This window comes from Larus michahellis, chromosome 7, assembly GCF_964199755.1.
Source record: "Larus michahellis chromosome 7, bLarMic1.1, whole genome shotgun sequence".
In the NCBI taxonomy this organism is placed as follows: Eukaryota; Metazoa; Chordata; class Aves; order Charadriiformes; family Laridae; genus Larus; species Larus michahellis.
This window is the reverse complement of record NC_133902.1, coordinates 9,809,738-9,827,303: the sequence shown is the minus strand read 5'-3', so window position 1 is coordinate 9,827,303 and position 17,566 is coordinate 9,809,738. Positions and strand designations below refer to the sequence as shown.

The 17,566-nt window shown below is 41.6% G+C and overlaps 1 protein-coding gene across 1 annotated transcript; it reads right to left on the bottom strand.

Annotated features, from left to right (window-relative positions):
• Positions 1-86: 86 nt before the first annotated feature.
• Positions 87-5,100, bottom strand: MED31 (mediator complex subunit 31). Its single transcript, XM_074594368.1, has 4 exons — positions 4,958-5,100; positions 1,950-2,027; positions 1,192-1,288; positions 87-454 (listed from the first exon to the last, which is right to left on the bottom strand). The coding sequence occupies exons 1-4, from the start codon at positions 4,965-4,967 to the stop codon at positions 262-264; spliced, it is 378 nt and encodes a 125-aa protein (XP_074450469.1). The 5' UTR covers positions 4,968-5,100; the 3' UTR covers positions 87-261.
• Between the last annotated feature and the right edge of the window lie 12,466 nt (positions 5,101-17,566).

The window sequence follows — 17,566 nt, the reverse complement described above, 5'->3', positions numbered from 1 at the left end:
TTTGTTTTTAAAATCAAGAGGAATCAATAACTAAAGTAAGTAATGCTCTTACAAAATTGCCCATGCTACAAAATAAATGGCAGAAATAGGTGTTTATCATTCTTGTATCTTTAAAAAAGTTGACAAAAGAAGAAACAACAGTCACTTGATAAATCAAATGTACACACACCTAGAGCCAAACCTACAAAAGGGTTCATTCCTCTCTTGTAAATCCTTCAACTGACAGAAAGTACACCTTATCATCACTCTTCCAAGCGTTTTTCATTTTACAGAGGTGTTGTTTTGTTGCTGCTGCTCTGCAAGTGCTTGCTGGAGGCGCATTCTTTTCCGGGAATAGTGCTGCCAGTGAAGAATCTGTTGCTCATCAATAAATTTAGCACACTGAGCATTTACCAGTTCTTTGCGGAAATGTTCATACTGGAGCAGCTCTAACATATGCAAGCATTGAGGATACCTGGATTAAAAATAAACATACTTTAATGCAGGTTTTTACAAGATACACTAAAACAGGAGTCTCCAGTAATTCTGCAGTTCGTTACTTTAGTTTTATCATGTATACACTTTACTTAAGTATCGAACCACTTCAGACTACGTATTCCACACACTGTAACTTAATAACTTCAGGCTAGGAAACAAGGAATCCTATAGTAGTTTATAAATGGATATATACATGCTTGCTTAGAGGACCTTTTCCAGGGGCTAGATTTTACTAAAACAAATATATAACAACTACCATATCTGTTTCCAGAGCTCATTTAAAGAACATAACCAAGAACTGTTCTCCCAAAATTTGAAGGATTTTGCACACTCACAAAAATGTAAAGTCACCCTTTGTTTCGTGTAATGCAAAAATCACTTTTAAAATGTACTTACTGGGCCTAACTGAAGCAGTTCTGTACCATAATGTTCAATAGCTCTATTTTAAACAAACGGTAAAGTGCAGATACAGGCTGCAAAAGGAAGGTTACACACACAACTCATGAAAGACAAGTTTTATAATTTTGTCTATTACTATATCTAGACTGTTCCTGTTGGAAACAGGAAAATTTATGTTGCATTTAAACACAGCAAGGAGGACAAAGGTAAGGTTACAGGCAGAAATCCAATACTGACACGCTGCTGTACAATACATAACTGAAGATAAACATCTAATCATTAAAACGCAGAAACCCAAGTGATTTTAACACTTACTTCAGGTATTTTGCGTATTCAGGTTCTTTCCAATAAAGTAAATATTTAAGATAATTTACAAAAGCTTTGTCTTTGAAGTAGCCTCTCTGTGCAAGAACTGAAATAAAATGACAAATAAGGAATTGTCAGTTACAGATGCGTGAAAAAAAAAATCTGCCAAACTTAAAGACAATGTATTCACAAAACTATACAAAGACACGCTTTAGTCAAAACTTAAAATCATTACAATCAAATTTTGACAATTCAAAATGAAAAAAAAAAACAGGGAAAAATACATTTTATGTCAACATACTAGGCATAATAAACTACTCTCATCTCTGCTACGATAGGTATCTTTCGTACATCAACAAGGAACAAAACAGCTTTTTGAAACAGAAAGTTTTGACTGTAGCATCAAAATTGCCAGGGGATTCAGTATAGCATCTGAAACTATTATTAACATTAGTAAAATTCTGTTTTCAGATAAAGGAACGCTGTTAACTTGACATTACTTTTTAACCATAGACTTGATCTTTTTTTTTTTCCCTTCACCAGACAGATGCATTTTTTTTTCATTTCAACCAATATAACATTTTGCATTTTAAAAGGCCCACCTAACAGAAATCCAGAAAAATTAAATTATTGCAGACTACCTTATGTTGTAAGACCCATTCCCTTTTCTTTGTTTAGCTCTCTCTCTCCCTGTTTAACACTACCAGTAATAATAAACACCATCAAACTATATTCATTCCTCAGGATCCTGATATTTAAGTACTCACAGTTGAGGTAATTTGGATTTGCCAGACATTGAACAAACTCCAACTCCAGCTGGAACCGAAGTCGATTTCCTGTGTCATCTGATATACGAGAAAAACAGTAAGAATTGGACCCACACAACAGAATTGAAAGTAATTTTCTCAGTTTGAGTCATACAAATAGAGATAACGTGTTTAAACAGGAGAAAAAGCAGTAACGCCCCATAATAAATACGGATTCATTTAGCAAAGCCTTCATTACATGAATCAGTGTTGGGCATGCATTAATAGACATGCTGTTTTGATTTTTTTTTTTTAACAGCCAAGCAAGTGCAAAGAATGGAGGAATTCCCACTGACACTTTGTTTAGAGTGAAAGAAAAGGGCAAAGCAAAGGGTCTGGAATATTTGTACAGGGAGTGTGTACAGGGAACCGCCAACAGCCCACTGTTGGGGGCTGTTTTATGTAAATTCTAGTTGTATGTATTTTTAAAAGTAGTGCAAGGCAGCATTATTTTTTTTTTTTGCAGAAAGGTATCTTGATATAGTACACTAGTGAGAATATGGCAGTGTTCTCACAGTAGAGTGTATGCCAATCACTAGTGGTATACTGTTGGGGTTGATACGGGACCCAGTGCTGTTTGACATTTTTGTTAACAACCTAGACAATGTGACGGAGTGCTCACACACCAAGTTTGCAGATCACATAAAACTGGAGAAGTGGCTGAAATATAGGAGGGTTGTGCAGCCCTTCAGAGGGACCTCAACATGCTGGAGGAATGGGCCAACAGGAACCTCATGAAGTTCAACAAAGTGAAATGCAAAGTCCTGCACCTGGGGAGGAATAACTCCGTGCAACAGCAGAGGCTCGGGGACAACCTTCTGAAAAGCAGCTTTGCAGAAAAGGACCTGGGGGGGTGGTGGGCAAGTTGAATATGACCTGCAATGAGCCACTGCAGCAGCTCAACAGCATCCTGGGCTGCATTAGGAAGAGCATTGCCAGCAGGTCAAGGGAGGTGATCCTTCAGCACTGGTGGGACCTCATCTGGTGGGCTGCATCCAGTTATGGGCTCCCCAGGACAAGAAAGATATGGATACATAGAAGCAAGTCCAGCAAAGGGACAGAAAGATAATTAAGGGACTGGAACTTCCAACGTATGAAGAGAGGCTGAGAGAGCTGGGACTGTTCAGCTCTGAGAACAAAAGGCTGGAGGATGATCTTATCAATGTGTATAAATATGTGATATGAGGGAATGAAGACAGAATCAAACTCTTCTCAGTGGTGCCCAGAGAAAAGACAAAAGGCAACAGGCACAGACTGAAATAAAAGAAATCCCTTTTAAACATAATTTTGGGGGTTTGTGGGGGGTTTTGTTTACTTGTTTGTGGGTTGGGGGGGGGGCCTGCCTTTTTTTTTTTTTTTTTTTTTTTTTCTCTGTTAAGGTGATTGATTGTAGGAACATGTTGCCCACAGAGGCTGCGAAATCTCCATCTTTACAGATACGGAAGATCTCACTAGACAAGGTCCTGGGCAATCCAGTCTAGTTGACTCTGCTTTGAGCAGGAGGTTGCACTAGATGATCTCCAAAGGTTCCTTTGAATATGAACTATTCTGAAATTCTACCAAACAGTCCCATCTTGAGAGGTGAAAATGGAAGAACAGCCTGCTTGCTTGAACCCAGTATCAAATCAAAGCCGTGTACTGACAGGTTTTGCCTGCAGCAGCGATTAAGAAATTCACGTAATTTCTGCATTTATGCCCATGACTATACAAGCCAGAGGCTACCACACCAAAAGACAGGAATAATCAACTGACTTTCTTATTTTTAGAATCACTCCATCAAAATACCTTAATTTTACTATTTTTCTTCTTCAGTGTCACTGTATTCTAGAAAAACATCTCTCTTCACTATTGGTGTAAACAGTGTTATTTAATCCATGTTGGTTATTACAGATTTATCCTCACCTATTTTCACCATATCCCCTATATTTGTGCTAACTTTGAAAACTATTCAATATTTCATTGAGAAAATAAGCTCTAGGGGACCCTGACAGGAAAAAAATAATCCATGTAAATGATGATTCTACATTTAAAATTATTTTTTACAAACTACTAGACAGTCATTTTTAATCTGTTTAAATTGCCCACGCTGCCTTTAGTACTTTTAGTGACTCCATCTCATACCTCAGAGCATTTCCATACTACAGAGAAATGGCCATGTCCTTAAGAAAACAAGAAACTTGAGGTGAGGATACAAGAGCAGTAGAATGCAAGCCAAGAACATGTGTAACAATAAGAACACATAAGCCTTAACCATCATGAACACATCGCAAACCCGTGTCGATGGAAGACAGGCTCTCAGTCCCCAAGGCCTGCCCTCGGAGCCCACCACCACAGGTTGGCGAGGCCAACTTCGACTGCCCAGTGCGGTCATCGACAGACCGTAATCCCAGGCGTACGTGCTTCTGAGAAGGCCACGTCTAAACATGCTTTCCTTTTACTAAAGAGCCATCCGGACACAGTGACTAGCCCAGGGCTCACGGAGAACAGTGAAAACCAGTGCTTTCCTCAGGAATAAAGACGAAGGACAGATTGAGATTGGCAGAACGCCTCGTGCTCTCAGCCTCGCAGCTCCGATTCCTGAATCAAGGGCAAAAGTCAAAAGCGAAGCCGGGGTGCCATCCACGGCAAAGGCAACTGAAGTTTCGGGAAGGCAGAATTTAGTTCTACAACGACGGCTGCACCGTCGGGTGCCCTCCCGCCGCCTCCCGCCCATGGCCGAGGGAGGAGACGGACGAGGGCCGCCAGTCTCTCCCGGAGCAAAGGGGGCCCGGGGACGGCCGGGCCAGGGCGGACACAGGAGGGACCGCGGGCGGGCAGGCACCAGGCCCTTGCCCCGAGCCACCTTCTCCGCGGACGCGGGCTCAGAACCCGCCCAGCGCCGCGCCCGGCCTGCCCGCCCCTCGCCGCGCGGTGCCGCCGGGCCCGGCGCTTCGAGCGCCCGGGAGGCCGCGGCTACCGCCGCCCCTCACCTGTCTCCATGGCGGCCCCCCGGGCTGCGCCTCTCGCCCGGGCACAATATGGCGGCGGGGCCGGCCGCGGACGGAAGCCCGGCGGGAAGCTGCGCTGAGGCACGCTGGGAAGGCGGCGGCGGTTGCCCGGCAGCGGGCCGGGCCGCGGCTCCGGGCGGGGCGGGGCGGGGCGGGGCGTGCGCCCGCGGGAGGCGGGCCTAGGGCAGGCCTCGAGCGGGCCTCAGGTGGGCCTAGGGCGGGTCTCGGGCCCGTCCGTCAGAGGCAGGTGGGGGCCGGGGGAGCAGCCGTTCTGGCCGCCCGCCGCGGTGGCCGCCTCGGAGCCGCGTTCTCCGCCAGCGGGGGTCAGGAGTGATGGCTCCGGTGCGGTTTCCCAGGGTAAAGAGTTCCTGGTGGGAATTCTCATTCATCGCTCTCAAACGCATGGTGACGACAGGATTCCTCATCTCGCGTCCATGTTTAGATACCGATATGAAATCCCTTGGACAAATGCTGATAATTCTAAATTTTCAGTTTCCTAAGAAATTTAGTTCCATCAGTTTCACGAGGGAAATGTATAGTGCTCAGAGGGAGCATTTTCCCCATAACAGTGTTACAGAGAAACGCATAGATCAGATTTTAATTCCTGTCTGTAACAAGCGCTTATCACTGTATGTACCTCCTCCTGGTTTTAAGGTAGCAGGGCATATATTATCTGTAGTTGGAAAGAATGTTCAGAGATTTCAGTATACAAATAAAAACTCTGAATATAGTAAAGGAAGAAATCTTCCCTTTTCAAGTTGCTGTGCTGTCTTGCGGTGTACTGCAGCTCACTTCGAACTTTAAAGTGGCAGAAGTCAAAGTACTCAGAAATCAAAGTACAAACTGCAGTGTATTTTTTAAATGACCAAAGTTCAATTTTACATCAGTTAGTGCACTCCGAAAACTTTGCAAGCAAAACAAATGAACCTCTGAAAACTTTACTTACTGCCCTTTATGTAGCAGTCTCCAAAAATCTGCAAGCTTTCACCATCTGAAAAAAGAAAGAAAAGAGTCACATATGCAATGCTAGTTCCAATGTGATCCAGCATAGGAACGAAGATAACATCCTTACGACTACATTTTATAGGCTTGTTTCCTAACCAAAAAAAGAACATTCCTTCTAACAGTAATACAGCATTTTGTCAATGTTATCTGGATATTATAAACCAGCCATGTGACCCATCCTCTGGTAGGTAAGTCAGGAGGACATTTTAAGAGAGTATTTCTCATAGTTCCGACTGCCCCAAAGCAATAGCAACCGAATTTCTGCAGGACACCGGTAGATTAAATGTAACTGATCTTCCAGACACGAGGGACTTGTTATAAAATGGGTGCAGAAATCTTTTCCAAATGTGGAATCGGTTTGGACCAAGACATTGCAAAGTTGGTTGGAGGAAAAACCTTAAGAACTACTCATTTTGGTAAGCAATTTCATGCTTTGGACATAAAACAAGGGCTCTGTACTTAAAAAAATCAAGCAGAAATTACTATTTGACATTTTGAGGTTACTCAGAGATTACTGCTTTTCTAACTACTAAATATTTTAAGTTAGAATTCAATATAAGTGATTTTTAAAATCACTGTATTAGCGCTAGGATGTGCCAACAGAATTGAAATTAAGCTAAGTATGAACAACAGAACTTACGAAATCTGTTTCTCTGCAGCTTCTTTCTGTGGAGGTTTTATAATGTCTAAGCCACTGGCTGAGCTCAAGTTAGAGCCCCCCTCTCAGCGGGCCTGTGGGAGGGTTTGTCTCTAGACAGAGTCTTTACCTAGAGAGCGGTCTGCCTTCAACACGCAGTGAACATCTCAAGGCTAGAATTCTCCATTCTGCTCACCGGGTGCTGTTGTTGCTCTTCTGGGCAACGACGTGGCTTGAAGTGCTCATTTTTGCCGTGGTTTTATCATTGCTGCCATTAGCGAGTCATCAATCCTCCAGGTTTCTCAAGAGGGCCTTGAGTTCCAGATCTGAACTGTTTATGCTCTAGCATCACGGATTTAATGAGGTACCATGTGGGTAAACAACCTTTTGAAGAAAATTAATGTTGAATTAATGATTTGTTATGTCATGTAAGGGAGCTTTTACCGTAGAGACAATTCAGTTCCAATTCTATTAGAAGGTAGCTTCAGGGTCAATGTTCTAGTCATGTTTTTTCCCCCAGATAGATAGATAAATGCTTGAGCTGTGAAGGATAAAAAGAGGATGATCTTGTATTTGCAGAACGTTCTTTTTAACTTCGTACCAGACAAGCCATTGTTGATCACTTGCAGAGCAGAAGGAAGTGGAAAGGAGAGACTCAACCCTAAAATACTAAAGTATATTTTGATTTCTTTTTCTTTCTGCAGAGATTTGAGCTTGGACTTTGTTTTGGTTTTCATAGCAACTTTGCAATAGGCCAAGTAGATTTCAGTCAACCTCTGCACTGAATTCTTCATTCATTAAAAAAAATTGTATCAGAGTGAAACCAGTTAATAAACAAAGGCTCCAAGGGTGCAGAGCAGACCTGTGCTGTTGCATCAGCAGCTGGAGAGGAGCCCAGCTTCTGAGGTTGCAAATTTATTCCAGGAGTTGCATTTCTGCCTTGTGTTACGTACTAAATTTTCAGAAGTTGGCTGAAACAAAAGCCCCAGTGGTTTAGCACTGTCAAGCTAGCTTAGGTTCACTGCTAAAACAATTGTATTGTTAGGCACTTGAGCAACAGTACACTGTATACAGACTTACCTGAAACCTGACTGATTTTTTTTTTTTTTACTTTTTCTCTTTTTTTTTTTTTTAAGTGATTTGCTGTTTTCATTTGTTGAACTATTTTCAGCATTTTAGTTAGCAATTTTCTATAATACTATCTTTTCGTATGCAGTATGATTTTTTTTCCCTGGGAATTGCATTACAAAAACCCTCTAAAAAGGATTTATGCATAGTTTTTCTTAATAAAGTAGGGTTGCTTTTTTTAGACAAGGTTTTAGTGGTTGTGGAATACTACCATTACTATATCAAAACATAACAAGTCACTCCCCGGTAAACACAGACTTTGGGCTAAAAGCAGAGATCAAACAGATCCCACGTGTCTGCATTGCTATTCCGGAATGTGATTTCTCTCCCAAGACTGACTTCAGAGCAGAGAATCCTAAAAAAGGATTGGTCACAGGAATAAATTACTATGTAGGTTTGCCAAAGTTAAGTCAAACATCTCAATTCTTGGCCATCAAAACTAGGAACAAAATTGAAAGTCAGGATCATAGTATAATAAGTAAGAACATTCTCTAGGAAAAGTTGAAATTATTTTTGCTTTTAAATATCAGTTGAGTCAAACTTTCAGGGTATAAGTGTTAACATATATGACTGTGAGCCAGGAATCTTCCATATTTTTGCCAAACCAGGACAACATTGCTGCCTCAGTTTCTCCTTTTATAGGGACTAGGCTGCCATCGCTGCTGTTGTCTGTCTAAAAACTGTTTCTGGAACCTTATTTTTTTATGAGACATTTTGTCAGAGTATGGTAAAATTACAGAGGATTTATATATAAAACACAGATATGTTTCTATCATCATCAATTGTTTGACCTCAATGTCTGTATTTCAGCCTCTTTCCAACTGCCATGCAGAACTCTGGACTTTTTTTTAATATTAAATGAAGTGTCCTCCATCTTGGCAAAAAAAAGGTCTCTCCTTTAATATTTGGGAATATTTGGGATATTACAAAGGCACTTGATTCTTTGGAGGACTTGGAGATTCCATTTCAAATTGATAACAAAATATCTCCTGTAGGTAAAGATCTCGCATGTTCACGTCTATGACTTAATTCAGAGTGGCTTCTGAGGGCTTAAAGGTGGAAACCATTATCTTTTAATTATCCCAGTCACCTGTAGTGTTTTCCACACTGGATACTTGTAAGCAACAAAAATGTAATTTTTAGCTGGATATACCTTTCACTTATTTCAGCTTAAGTTTTACACTCATGCGTTTCAGAGAATATTAGGAGCTATGGGCTAGGTTCTGGCATTTTTAGTCATGTTGATTAGTACTGCACTGGCAATAATGCTTTTTAGAAAATGGAATGGTTCATGGTGACAAGTGCAATATAACATCGTTAGAACTGGCATAGAGACACAGCCATTAAATGGAGCCAATTCTAGGACGTGAAGGCACCAAGACTCGTTTAGACACAGGAGAAAATAAAATCTTGTCTGAAGGGCTGTTAGATCCTGAAGGCGGACACTGAGGAAGTGAGATGTTGCAAAGGGTTTATCTATGACACCATAATATTATCTATGACACCGTAATATAGTGCATTTGCATCAGAAAGAAAAGAAGATCCAGCAAGGCTTCATGATTGAAAACTGATCAAGTGAAACAGTATTTTATACCCAATCCTTGGAACCCAAGATATCCCCATTTATTCATACATTTTCCCATCCGCTTTAGAATAGAGTGCCAACTTGTATTGACCTGGATAATGACATCTTAAAGGATTTTACCCATAGAATGCAAGACAGAATTCTGCAGACTGGAGAGTATCCTGCTTCAAATATGGTTAAATAACAGAGAACAGAGTATGCATTATGTTATATTTATAACAAGCCAGTACAAAGTCTGCAATTTTTTTACTCCAATGTTGTAATTGTAATTCAATGGAAACAAGATCATAGTTATCAGTGACTGAAACAATTGTCAGAACATACTTAATTAAAGGCTTAACTGTTCACTGAGTTCTATTTTTTGAGGTCAAGAAACTGGCAGGTAATGTGCACTTCATAAGCCAGCCTATGACAGTCATGGTAGAACAATCTTCATCTGAAGACTGTTAAACACCATTCAATGGAGCTGTAAATTTGTTGAAATGGCATAAAAAGACTTAAAAAAACCTGTGGCTTATTGCAGATGCTGGAATGTGTACTTATGTGACTATGGTACTCCTCTACCTTCAGACGACCATTAGAAAGCAAAGATAAATTCAAGATTAAGTGTCAAGTGTCAGAAAGAATTTTATGTTTTTCTTTAATAAATTGGTTAAAAATATGTCAGTCTTCTATTCCTAGGACGTCTGGAAGGCAGATGAATTTGAGGTCAGGCATTTGCCAGGAGCAATATGCTTTGAACCTGAGAACGATGGTCTACAAGGAACACCTTCACCAATGTATTGCTTGCCGTTTGAAGCTCTTTTTAAGGTGCTCTAAGGAAAAAATTCTGCTGGAACCTGAGCTGCAAACTCAGACCTGAAGGAGCTTTAGACTTAGACTTTGGCAAGTCAGAGCTCTCAAAACCTAGTAATACTAATTATGTGGAAAGCCAGACTTCAAAATGTTGAGCTTGTGGGTGCTACTTTAATGCATGACAATACATACTCGTGGACAATAGTGATTCAGGCTCAAGACTAACTCTCCCCAGGTATAAACTGGATAAGCAGCTGAAGTTTATACAAACCTGCCAGTTCATGTCAGCCAAGGATCAAAGCTATGAAATCCTAGGAATTAAAATTCTGATAACAAATGGGTAATGTTGATTAAATCATTGGGGTTAAATAGAAAACCCAAACAATTTATTTCTAGTTTTTATATTGCCATCTCAACTGTCTGACTTAAGAGAATCAGGAAGGGAAAAAAACTCCAAAAATCACATTCTCCTCATCTTGCGCAGGAACATCTAACTATAGCAGAAATAGCACTGCAGTTACTTTTATAGATTAAAAAAAAAAAAAAAAAAAAAAAAAAAAAAAAGAGAGAGCTGGAGATGCATGGTCTCCAATAATGAAAATATGCTTAGTGAGACTCCTGCCTGCTGGCAAGTAAAACTAAATATTCTGTACAGTCGCCCACAACCTCACCCACTCATGATGAAAATAACTTTAATTCTTGGTCATTGCAAAGGTGGTGCACAAATAGTCACAGTTTCACTGATGCCTACATCAATATTTGGCAAGAACATAAACCCTCTCTTTAGCAGCATGCTAGCCAACCTGTCAGTGCTTATAGTCAAGATTATACAGCATTCAGGCAAACAAAAGTGCTGAATTCCTTAGGGAGCAAATCTAAATATACTTCTTGTAGGCAAGGCCCGTAACCTTTGGAAGCCAGGCCTACAGTAAAGTATGTTTGAATTATGTCTAACACAAACTTAAGTAACACGAAGTAACCCAGAGCTTATGAAGATACCTCGGTGTGCTCGGCTCCTGCTTCTCTAGGAACATCTCCCTGACCATCCAGTGTCTTCACAGCATTTTTCCTAGGTGCTTTGCACCAATATTGTCTGTGCATCTTCTCTAAAGACTGGTGTTTTGAACAGTAAATAGCAATTATTTTATCTGAAGTGTCACGGTGGGAGCACTAGAACTAAAGAAGCAGATTTCATATAAGCAAAATTTCTAGTGATGATTTCTGTGTAACCAAAGTTCTCCCGTGAAGTTTCTCTGTAACTTTTTCTGTTGTCTCTTCTCACCAGATACATATTACCCCTAGACCCTCTTCCTGTGCTGGAAACTGGACTGGAATCAGCCAGTAGATTCTCGCGATATTTGGACATAGAATCATAGAATCTTCATGGTTGGAAAGGACCTTTGAGATCATCGAGTCCAACCATACACACACAAAAAAACCCCCTACAATCTCTGCCACTAGAGCATGCCCTGCAGTGCCACATCTAGAGGTTTCTTAAGTACCCCTAGGGATGGTGACTCAACCACCTCCCCGGGCAGGCTGTTCCAGTGCCTGACCACTCTTTCAGTAAAGTAATTCTTCCTAATATCTAATCTAAACCTCCCCTGCCGCAGCTTCAGACCATTTCCTCTGGTCCTGTCGTTATTCGCTTGGGAGAAGAGGCCAACACCCACCTCTCTCCAACCTCCTTTCAGGGAGTTGTGGAGGGCAAAGAGGTCTCCCCTCAGCCTCCTCCAAGCTAAGCATGCCCAGCTCCCTCAGCCTCTCCTCATATGACCTGGTCTCCAGACCCCTCGCCAGCCTGGTAGCTCTCCTCTGGACACGCTCCAGCACTTCAATGTCCCTCTTGTACAGAGGGGCCCAGAACTGAACACAGCACTCGAGGTGAGGCCTCACCAGTGCCGAGTACAGAGGCACGATCCCTTCCCTACTCCTGCTGGCCACGCTATTCCTGATACAAGCCAGAATGCTGTTGGCCTTCTTGGCCACCTGGGCACACTGCTGGCTCATGTTAAGCTGGCCATCCACCAGCACCCCCAGGTCCTTTTCCGCTGGGCAGCTTTCCAGCCACTCTTCCCCAAGCCTGTAGTGTTGCTTGGGGTTGTTGTGTCCAAAATGCAGGACCCACATATACATGTCAGCGTAACTGCAAAAGCTGTTTCCACTGGTCTGCTGTAGGGACCAGACTGGGACGTAACTGATCATGGAGTGGATGCTGCCTTGTTATTGCTGACTCTGAATTCCTCTCTGTCAAGGGACCAAGCCTGGACTATACCTCCATATGATCACAGCCTGTGCTGAGAGGTGTTGCAGTTAACCTCACTGTGGGGCAAATTCCTTGATTTTGGACTGGCAAAGACCTCAAAAGCTGGCTGTGGAACACACTCATCTAGAGACCAAGTCAGAAGTGCTGATTTGCCACAGAATTCTAGTTCTGTGAATGTAATACATCAAATTATCAATATTTTAGCTTCTGCCAAAGTCAAAGCCGGACTCTGAGAGACCCTTGTCTGCATTCCTGGTCCTCGAGCTCCAAGGCACAGGAGACTGGAAGAATCTCAAAAATACTTCAAGAATAAGTTGATTGTGCTCAGATGATCTAATATTACTGCTGGCCATAGCAACACAGACCTTTATATGTGACTTTTGACACCTTCACTTAGTCATCTGATAGAGATTAGCACATAAAAGCTTATTTTTTCCTTTTATAGATGTTCAGGGTGTCACCTCATGTATCTGTGGGCACACCTCCATCTGCAAACAAAATGGGTGTCCTTTGTAAGTGATCTTCAACAGCCATTTCATCGTAAGGAGGATTTAGAGCCAAATTCCACAAAGGGGAATAAACCAAAATACACCGTCATTTTGCTTTATTTCTTAAAACCGCAGAAGAGGGGAGGTGCAGCCCTGCACTCTCCTGCTTCTCAACCTGAATAGTGAAATGCCTGAGCGTTCAGGAGCCAAGCTGCTTCTCAGCAGCATTTACCAAATGCACAAGATTATCTGGAGACTTAGGTTGAACCTCCTCCTGGGGCTGACCCCTGGAGCTCATGGTCACACCTCAGATGCTGGGCTTCCCGAGGGGAAGAGTCATCCTGCTTCCCTATGGGTAAACAGGGCAGAGTCTTTTGATACTGATCTTCTGACTCCTGCTGTTACGGGGCATCAAGCTATAGCAAGAAAACCCAAACCAGACCGCTTACCCTTGGTAATTTCCATTCCTTAAATGCTCCTCAGGAGGCAGAGAATCCTGACCTTCATCTATTGTGCAGATCCCAACCTACTGATGGATCAATTCCAGCAGAGCAGAGGAGCTCCACAGATAGGACAGCTGCTGCAGTGAGACATATAAATTAGTGAACACCTGAGAGGTGTTTCATGAAGGACACCTGCACCTAATTAACTCCTAGAATGTTGGTCATCATAAATTTAAGTCACCTCAAAATAAAAACAAAAAAAAACCCCACCAAGCCCCAAAGTGCTGGGCCAAGATAACCTGCCAAAAAATTCAAGATTTATTTATTTGACCATTCTTCAAACAAGGGTGAAGTTATTCCCCAATATAAGCCCCCAGAGGGTTGATTTTAACTTGTGTATTTTCAGTATCCTAGGGTGATGTATTGAGATTTGCTCTGTATTGATGTGACTTACGTATGTTTACAGATATGAATGAAAACAATCAAAGGGGAGCTCTGAAATTAAGCACCATAAGACAGTTGGGGGGGGGTGTAGGATGCTCCCGGGAAAGTTTATGTTTTAAATGTTTTATGTTTTTTATGTCAGCTTTTAGTATTCAAAGAGCTACTAAAGTGCCTGCCCCCGCTCCCCCACCCCCAATTCCACCCTTCTTTTTCAGAGGAAATTCTGTTTTGCTCAATTGAAGGTTAACTATTCTTACTGATGTGCACAGAAAAATCCTGGGTTTCTGATTTTTGACTGTATAGCCAAGACAAATTATTTAAGTAAAATAGATACTTGCTCCATAAGTAACCATTCTTTAATTGAAAAATTTTGTTAACTTCGTTTCTGATGGGAAATTTGATCTTCAACTGGCTTGCTAAAATATTTGCTAAGACCCAGCCCATGTTATTGTTCACAAAGAATAGTTCACAAATGAAAATACAACAAACTAGTTTTAGTATCTGGAACACTTGGTTCTTTCAATAATATGGTTTGTCTGTAAAAGTAATGTTTTATGACCGCTGCAATGAGGTTCACATTCTGACCTGGGACAGTTTATGAAAACTCATTGAAGAGCTGTGTGCCAAATAAGGCTAGCAAGTAATTTCACGTGGGTAAATAAAGTACTGAAGTAAACGTGGTAAGGAAAACACCTTTTTTCTTACAGAAGAAATAGTCTCTTTCTTATGATGAGAATCTACAGTCCACACTTACACCATAATGAATGGGCAACTATTGACTTAGTGCTCCAGAAAAACCTAAATGGGCAAAAAATAGTTTCAGTATAGTCAGCTCTATTTTTACAGAGCTACCAAATGTCTTATTAAGCAGTCTCTAATCACCCTGGAGCAGCCCGTTATCCCTGCCTTTTACTGTAAGGGCTCTACTTACCTCTGTTCCATATAGGACACAGAAATGCCTTGGAATTTCCCTCTGGAAGAAGCAAGTTTTCCTTCGCCATGAAAAGCTACAGTATTAACTGGCCATGCAAAAGCACAGGATACAGAAGTAAATTATTTTCAGCATATCGAGTTCACGGTTACTACACTGGAATGCTAAACCACAGATTAAATAACAAAGCATTTGGGGAACCGTCTGTTGATAAATAGAATTTACTTTTTAGGCTTATATTGGTGCGCAGGTACAACAAGTGGCATAGGGATTTAACAAGGGAAAAGCAGGGAACAACAGACATAATAGACAAGAAATTCTGTCAGCACAGCCTCAGTACACCTTTGCTCTGCAAGTTGCTGCACAAAACCACAAGCCAAGCCGTCAAAATTGCAAGTCTGCATTTAAAACTAAGTAGTTCAAAACCGAAACAGTGAGTTCCTATTACTTATCCTCTGGTTTTGAGGCTTTAGGGTTTGATATTCAAAGACTTTCCTCCCACGCTGTCACAGCTTTAGGCTCGCTTATTGCTTCCAAGAAAAGTCGGGATTCCTACATGACTCAAAGAGGTAGAACTTCCAGAGTCACAGCACAGTGCATACAATTTGACTGAACTCACAGACTTCAGCAACATAGTTTATTCATTAGCTAGGTAAATCATTTAATCTTTGTCTTCATGCGTGAATTAGCAGGACATATTTCTAACTAGTTTTACAGGTTGATAAGCATGAAATACAACATTTCAGACTGAAACAGAGAAGTTAAGTTCGAGGAGAGTCCAAAAAAGCCTTATTAAACCAGTTTCTGGCTTCTTGCTTTACGCTCACGCTATCTCCCTTTAATATAGATATACTTTCACAAGTCTCTTCACGCAGTTTCCCAGACTAATTTATACACATACTCTTCAGCAATGAAAGTGACTCTTAACTCACATGAAAGAGAAAAACTTCCTCCCACTTTACATATATGTGTATGATACACGCCTATACATATAAATGTATAGGCAAAGCTTAGCACACCCGGAACTTGCTGGCATTAGAAAACCAGTTCACCTTAATAGTGCAAATACAAAGATTTTCTGCCTGCTGGAGTCAGCGCAGAGCGCCTGGCGTGAGGATTTCAATAGACCTCAGTCTGAAAAACAAAGGGGATGGTTGACCATTAAAACAAAACAGTTATGGGCACAAACGAACAAAACTCTCCCAAAGCATGCCTTCCTCTGAAACAAATCACCAGGGTTCAATAAAGGGTCATTTCATGTTGTCGTTTATTAGCTACAAGACAGTGGTGTAAAATTCTGAGTCCAGAAAGCCTTTAAGCAATCTTTAGGTAACCATTATATTGGTATAAATCTTCAAAAAATGCTCATCAACTTTCTAGGAACTTTCTTTTTTCTTCCTTGAGTGTTGAGAGCAGAAGTGGATTTTAATGGCTGTCGAGATGAATGTGCATGAAAAAGCCTCCTCCCAGTTCTGCAGGTGAAAAAATCTTGGCAGGATATGAAGTAAGACGAGAGGAGGTGTAAAATCTATCCCTAATAACTCTAATTGGACAGCAACAGTTGTACAGGAAATGTTAGAATCAAAATCTTAGTAAAGAATGAATCTTAGCAATGAATAAAAAGTAAAACTAGCCCCCACTACAGTGCCGATTTTTGAGAAATTTCTCCCGTTTTCTATCATGGTTATTTAAATGAAAATATGTTGAGACTAGGACTCCTAGGAAGCTATTTTTAAGCTTTGGGTAACAGCATTATTAAAGGTGCTGGTTTTGTCATTGATATTCACCTGTAGCAATCGGCACTATCAAGTTGTGGTATTCTGCAAATGCTTGTGTGGAGGTGACAACTCTGCACGGTCACCAGGTGCAGGGAGGTCCAAGCGCTCCATGCGAGGACAGGAGCACCCTCAGTCGCGTCTCGCAGAGCAGATGCGCTCTGCAGCGCGTTCAGAGTCCCCTCTGTACCACGGGCTCTTCAGAGGGGCCAGCAAAGATACAGACGAGCAAAGGTCTGACGCGAGGCAGAAGAGCTGCCACTGGGGCGGTTCCTCCGGACAGAGGAAAACCAGCATCCTGCCATCAAATCCTGCAGATGCCAGCCAAGCCCAGCGCGTGTCCAGCGAAGGGCTGCTGGGATTGTGCGATGCACAAAAGTGTTGGAGACTGAGGGTGACGCAACCAGACCAAGCACTGGGATAAACTCACATGTTTATTCACCCACACTGGGAAAACATTGTGAAAACCATCTGTCACTTGATCCAAGTGCTCAGGATTCACTACTACCCACCTCTTTCCATATTTAGCACAGACATTTACACAAAAAAAAGTATGTAGAAATGTATACAATATGCCATTACTGAAAAGGAAGAATCACTGCTGGATTTTGGCTAGGACTGATTGTGTCATCTTTTTTTTTTTTTCTGGGATGATTTTCACCAACCATCACATTCTAACATATTGTCAGCAAGCGGGTTTTTTTGCTAAAACCAGGTTATTGCTCTTTCAAGTGGCAACACACCTGACCTGGAAAACAAAGTCTGAACAAACCAGAGACTGAGTTCAAGTGGGATCACGACTCAGCCAGAATGAACCACTTGCTACGTAACACAGCCCCGCTCCAAACCTGGGTCCCAGACAGATCTCTACAGTAGGCCAAAGAAGAACGTACTCGTACTTAAGAGAAAATTGCATCCGCATTAAGGTTGAGACAATTTCTGTCTGGGTGCTTTTTTCAGCTTGGTGACTTTGAGATCATAAAGGGAACGCTGAAGGGTTTTTCTTCTCCGTTCCACAGATCTACATGTTCAACACACAGGCAGGAAATACCTTTGTCCTCCCTTTGTATCTTTTCCTGCAGTTTGGTCGCTCA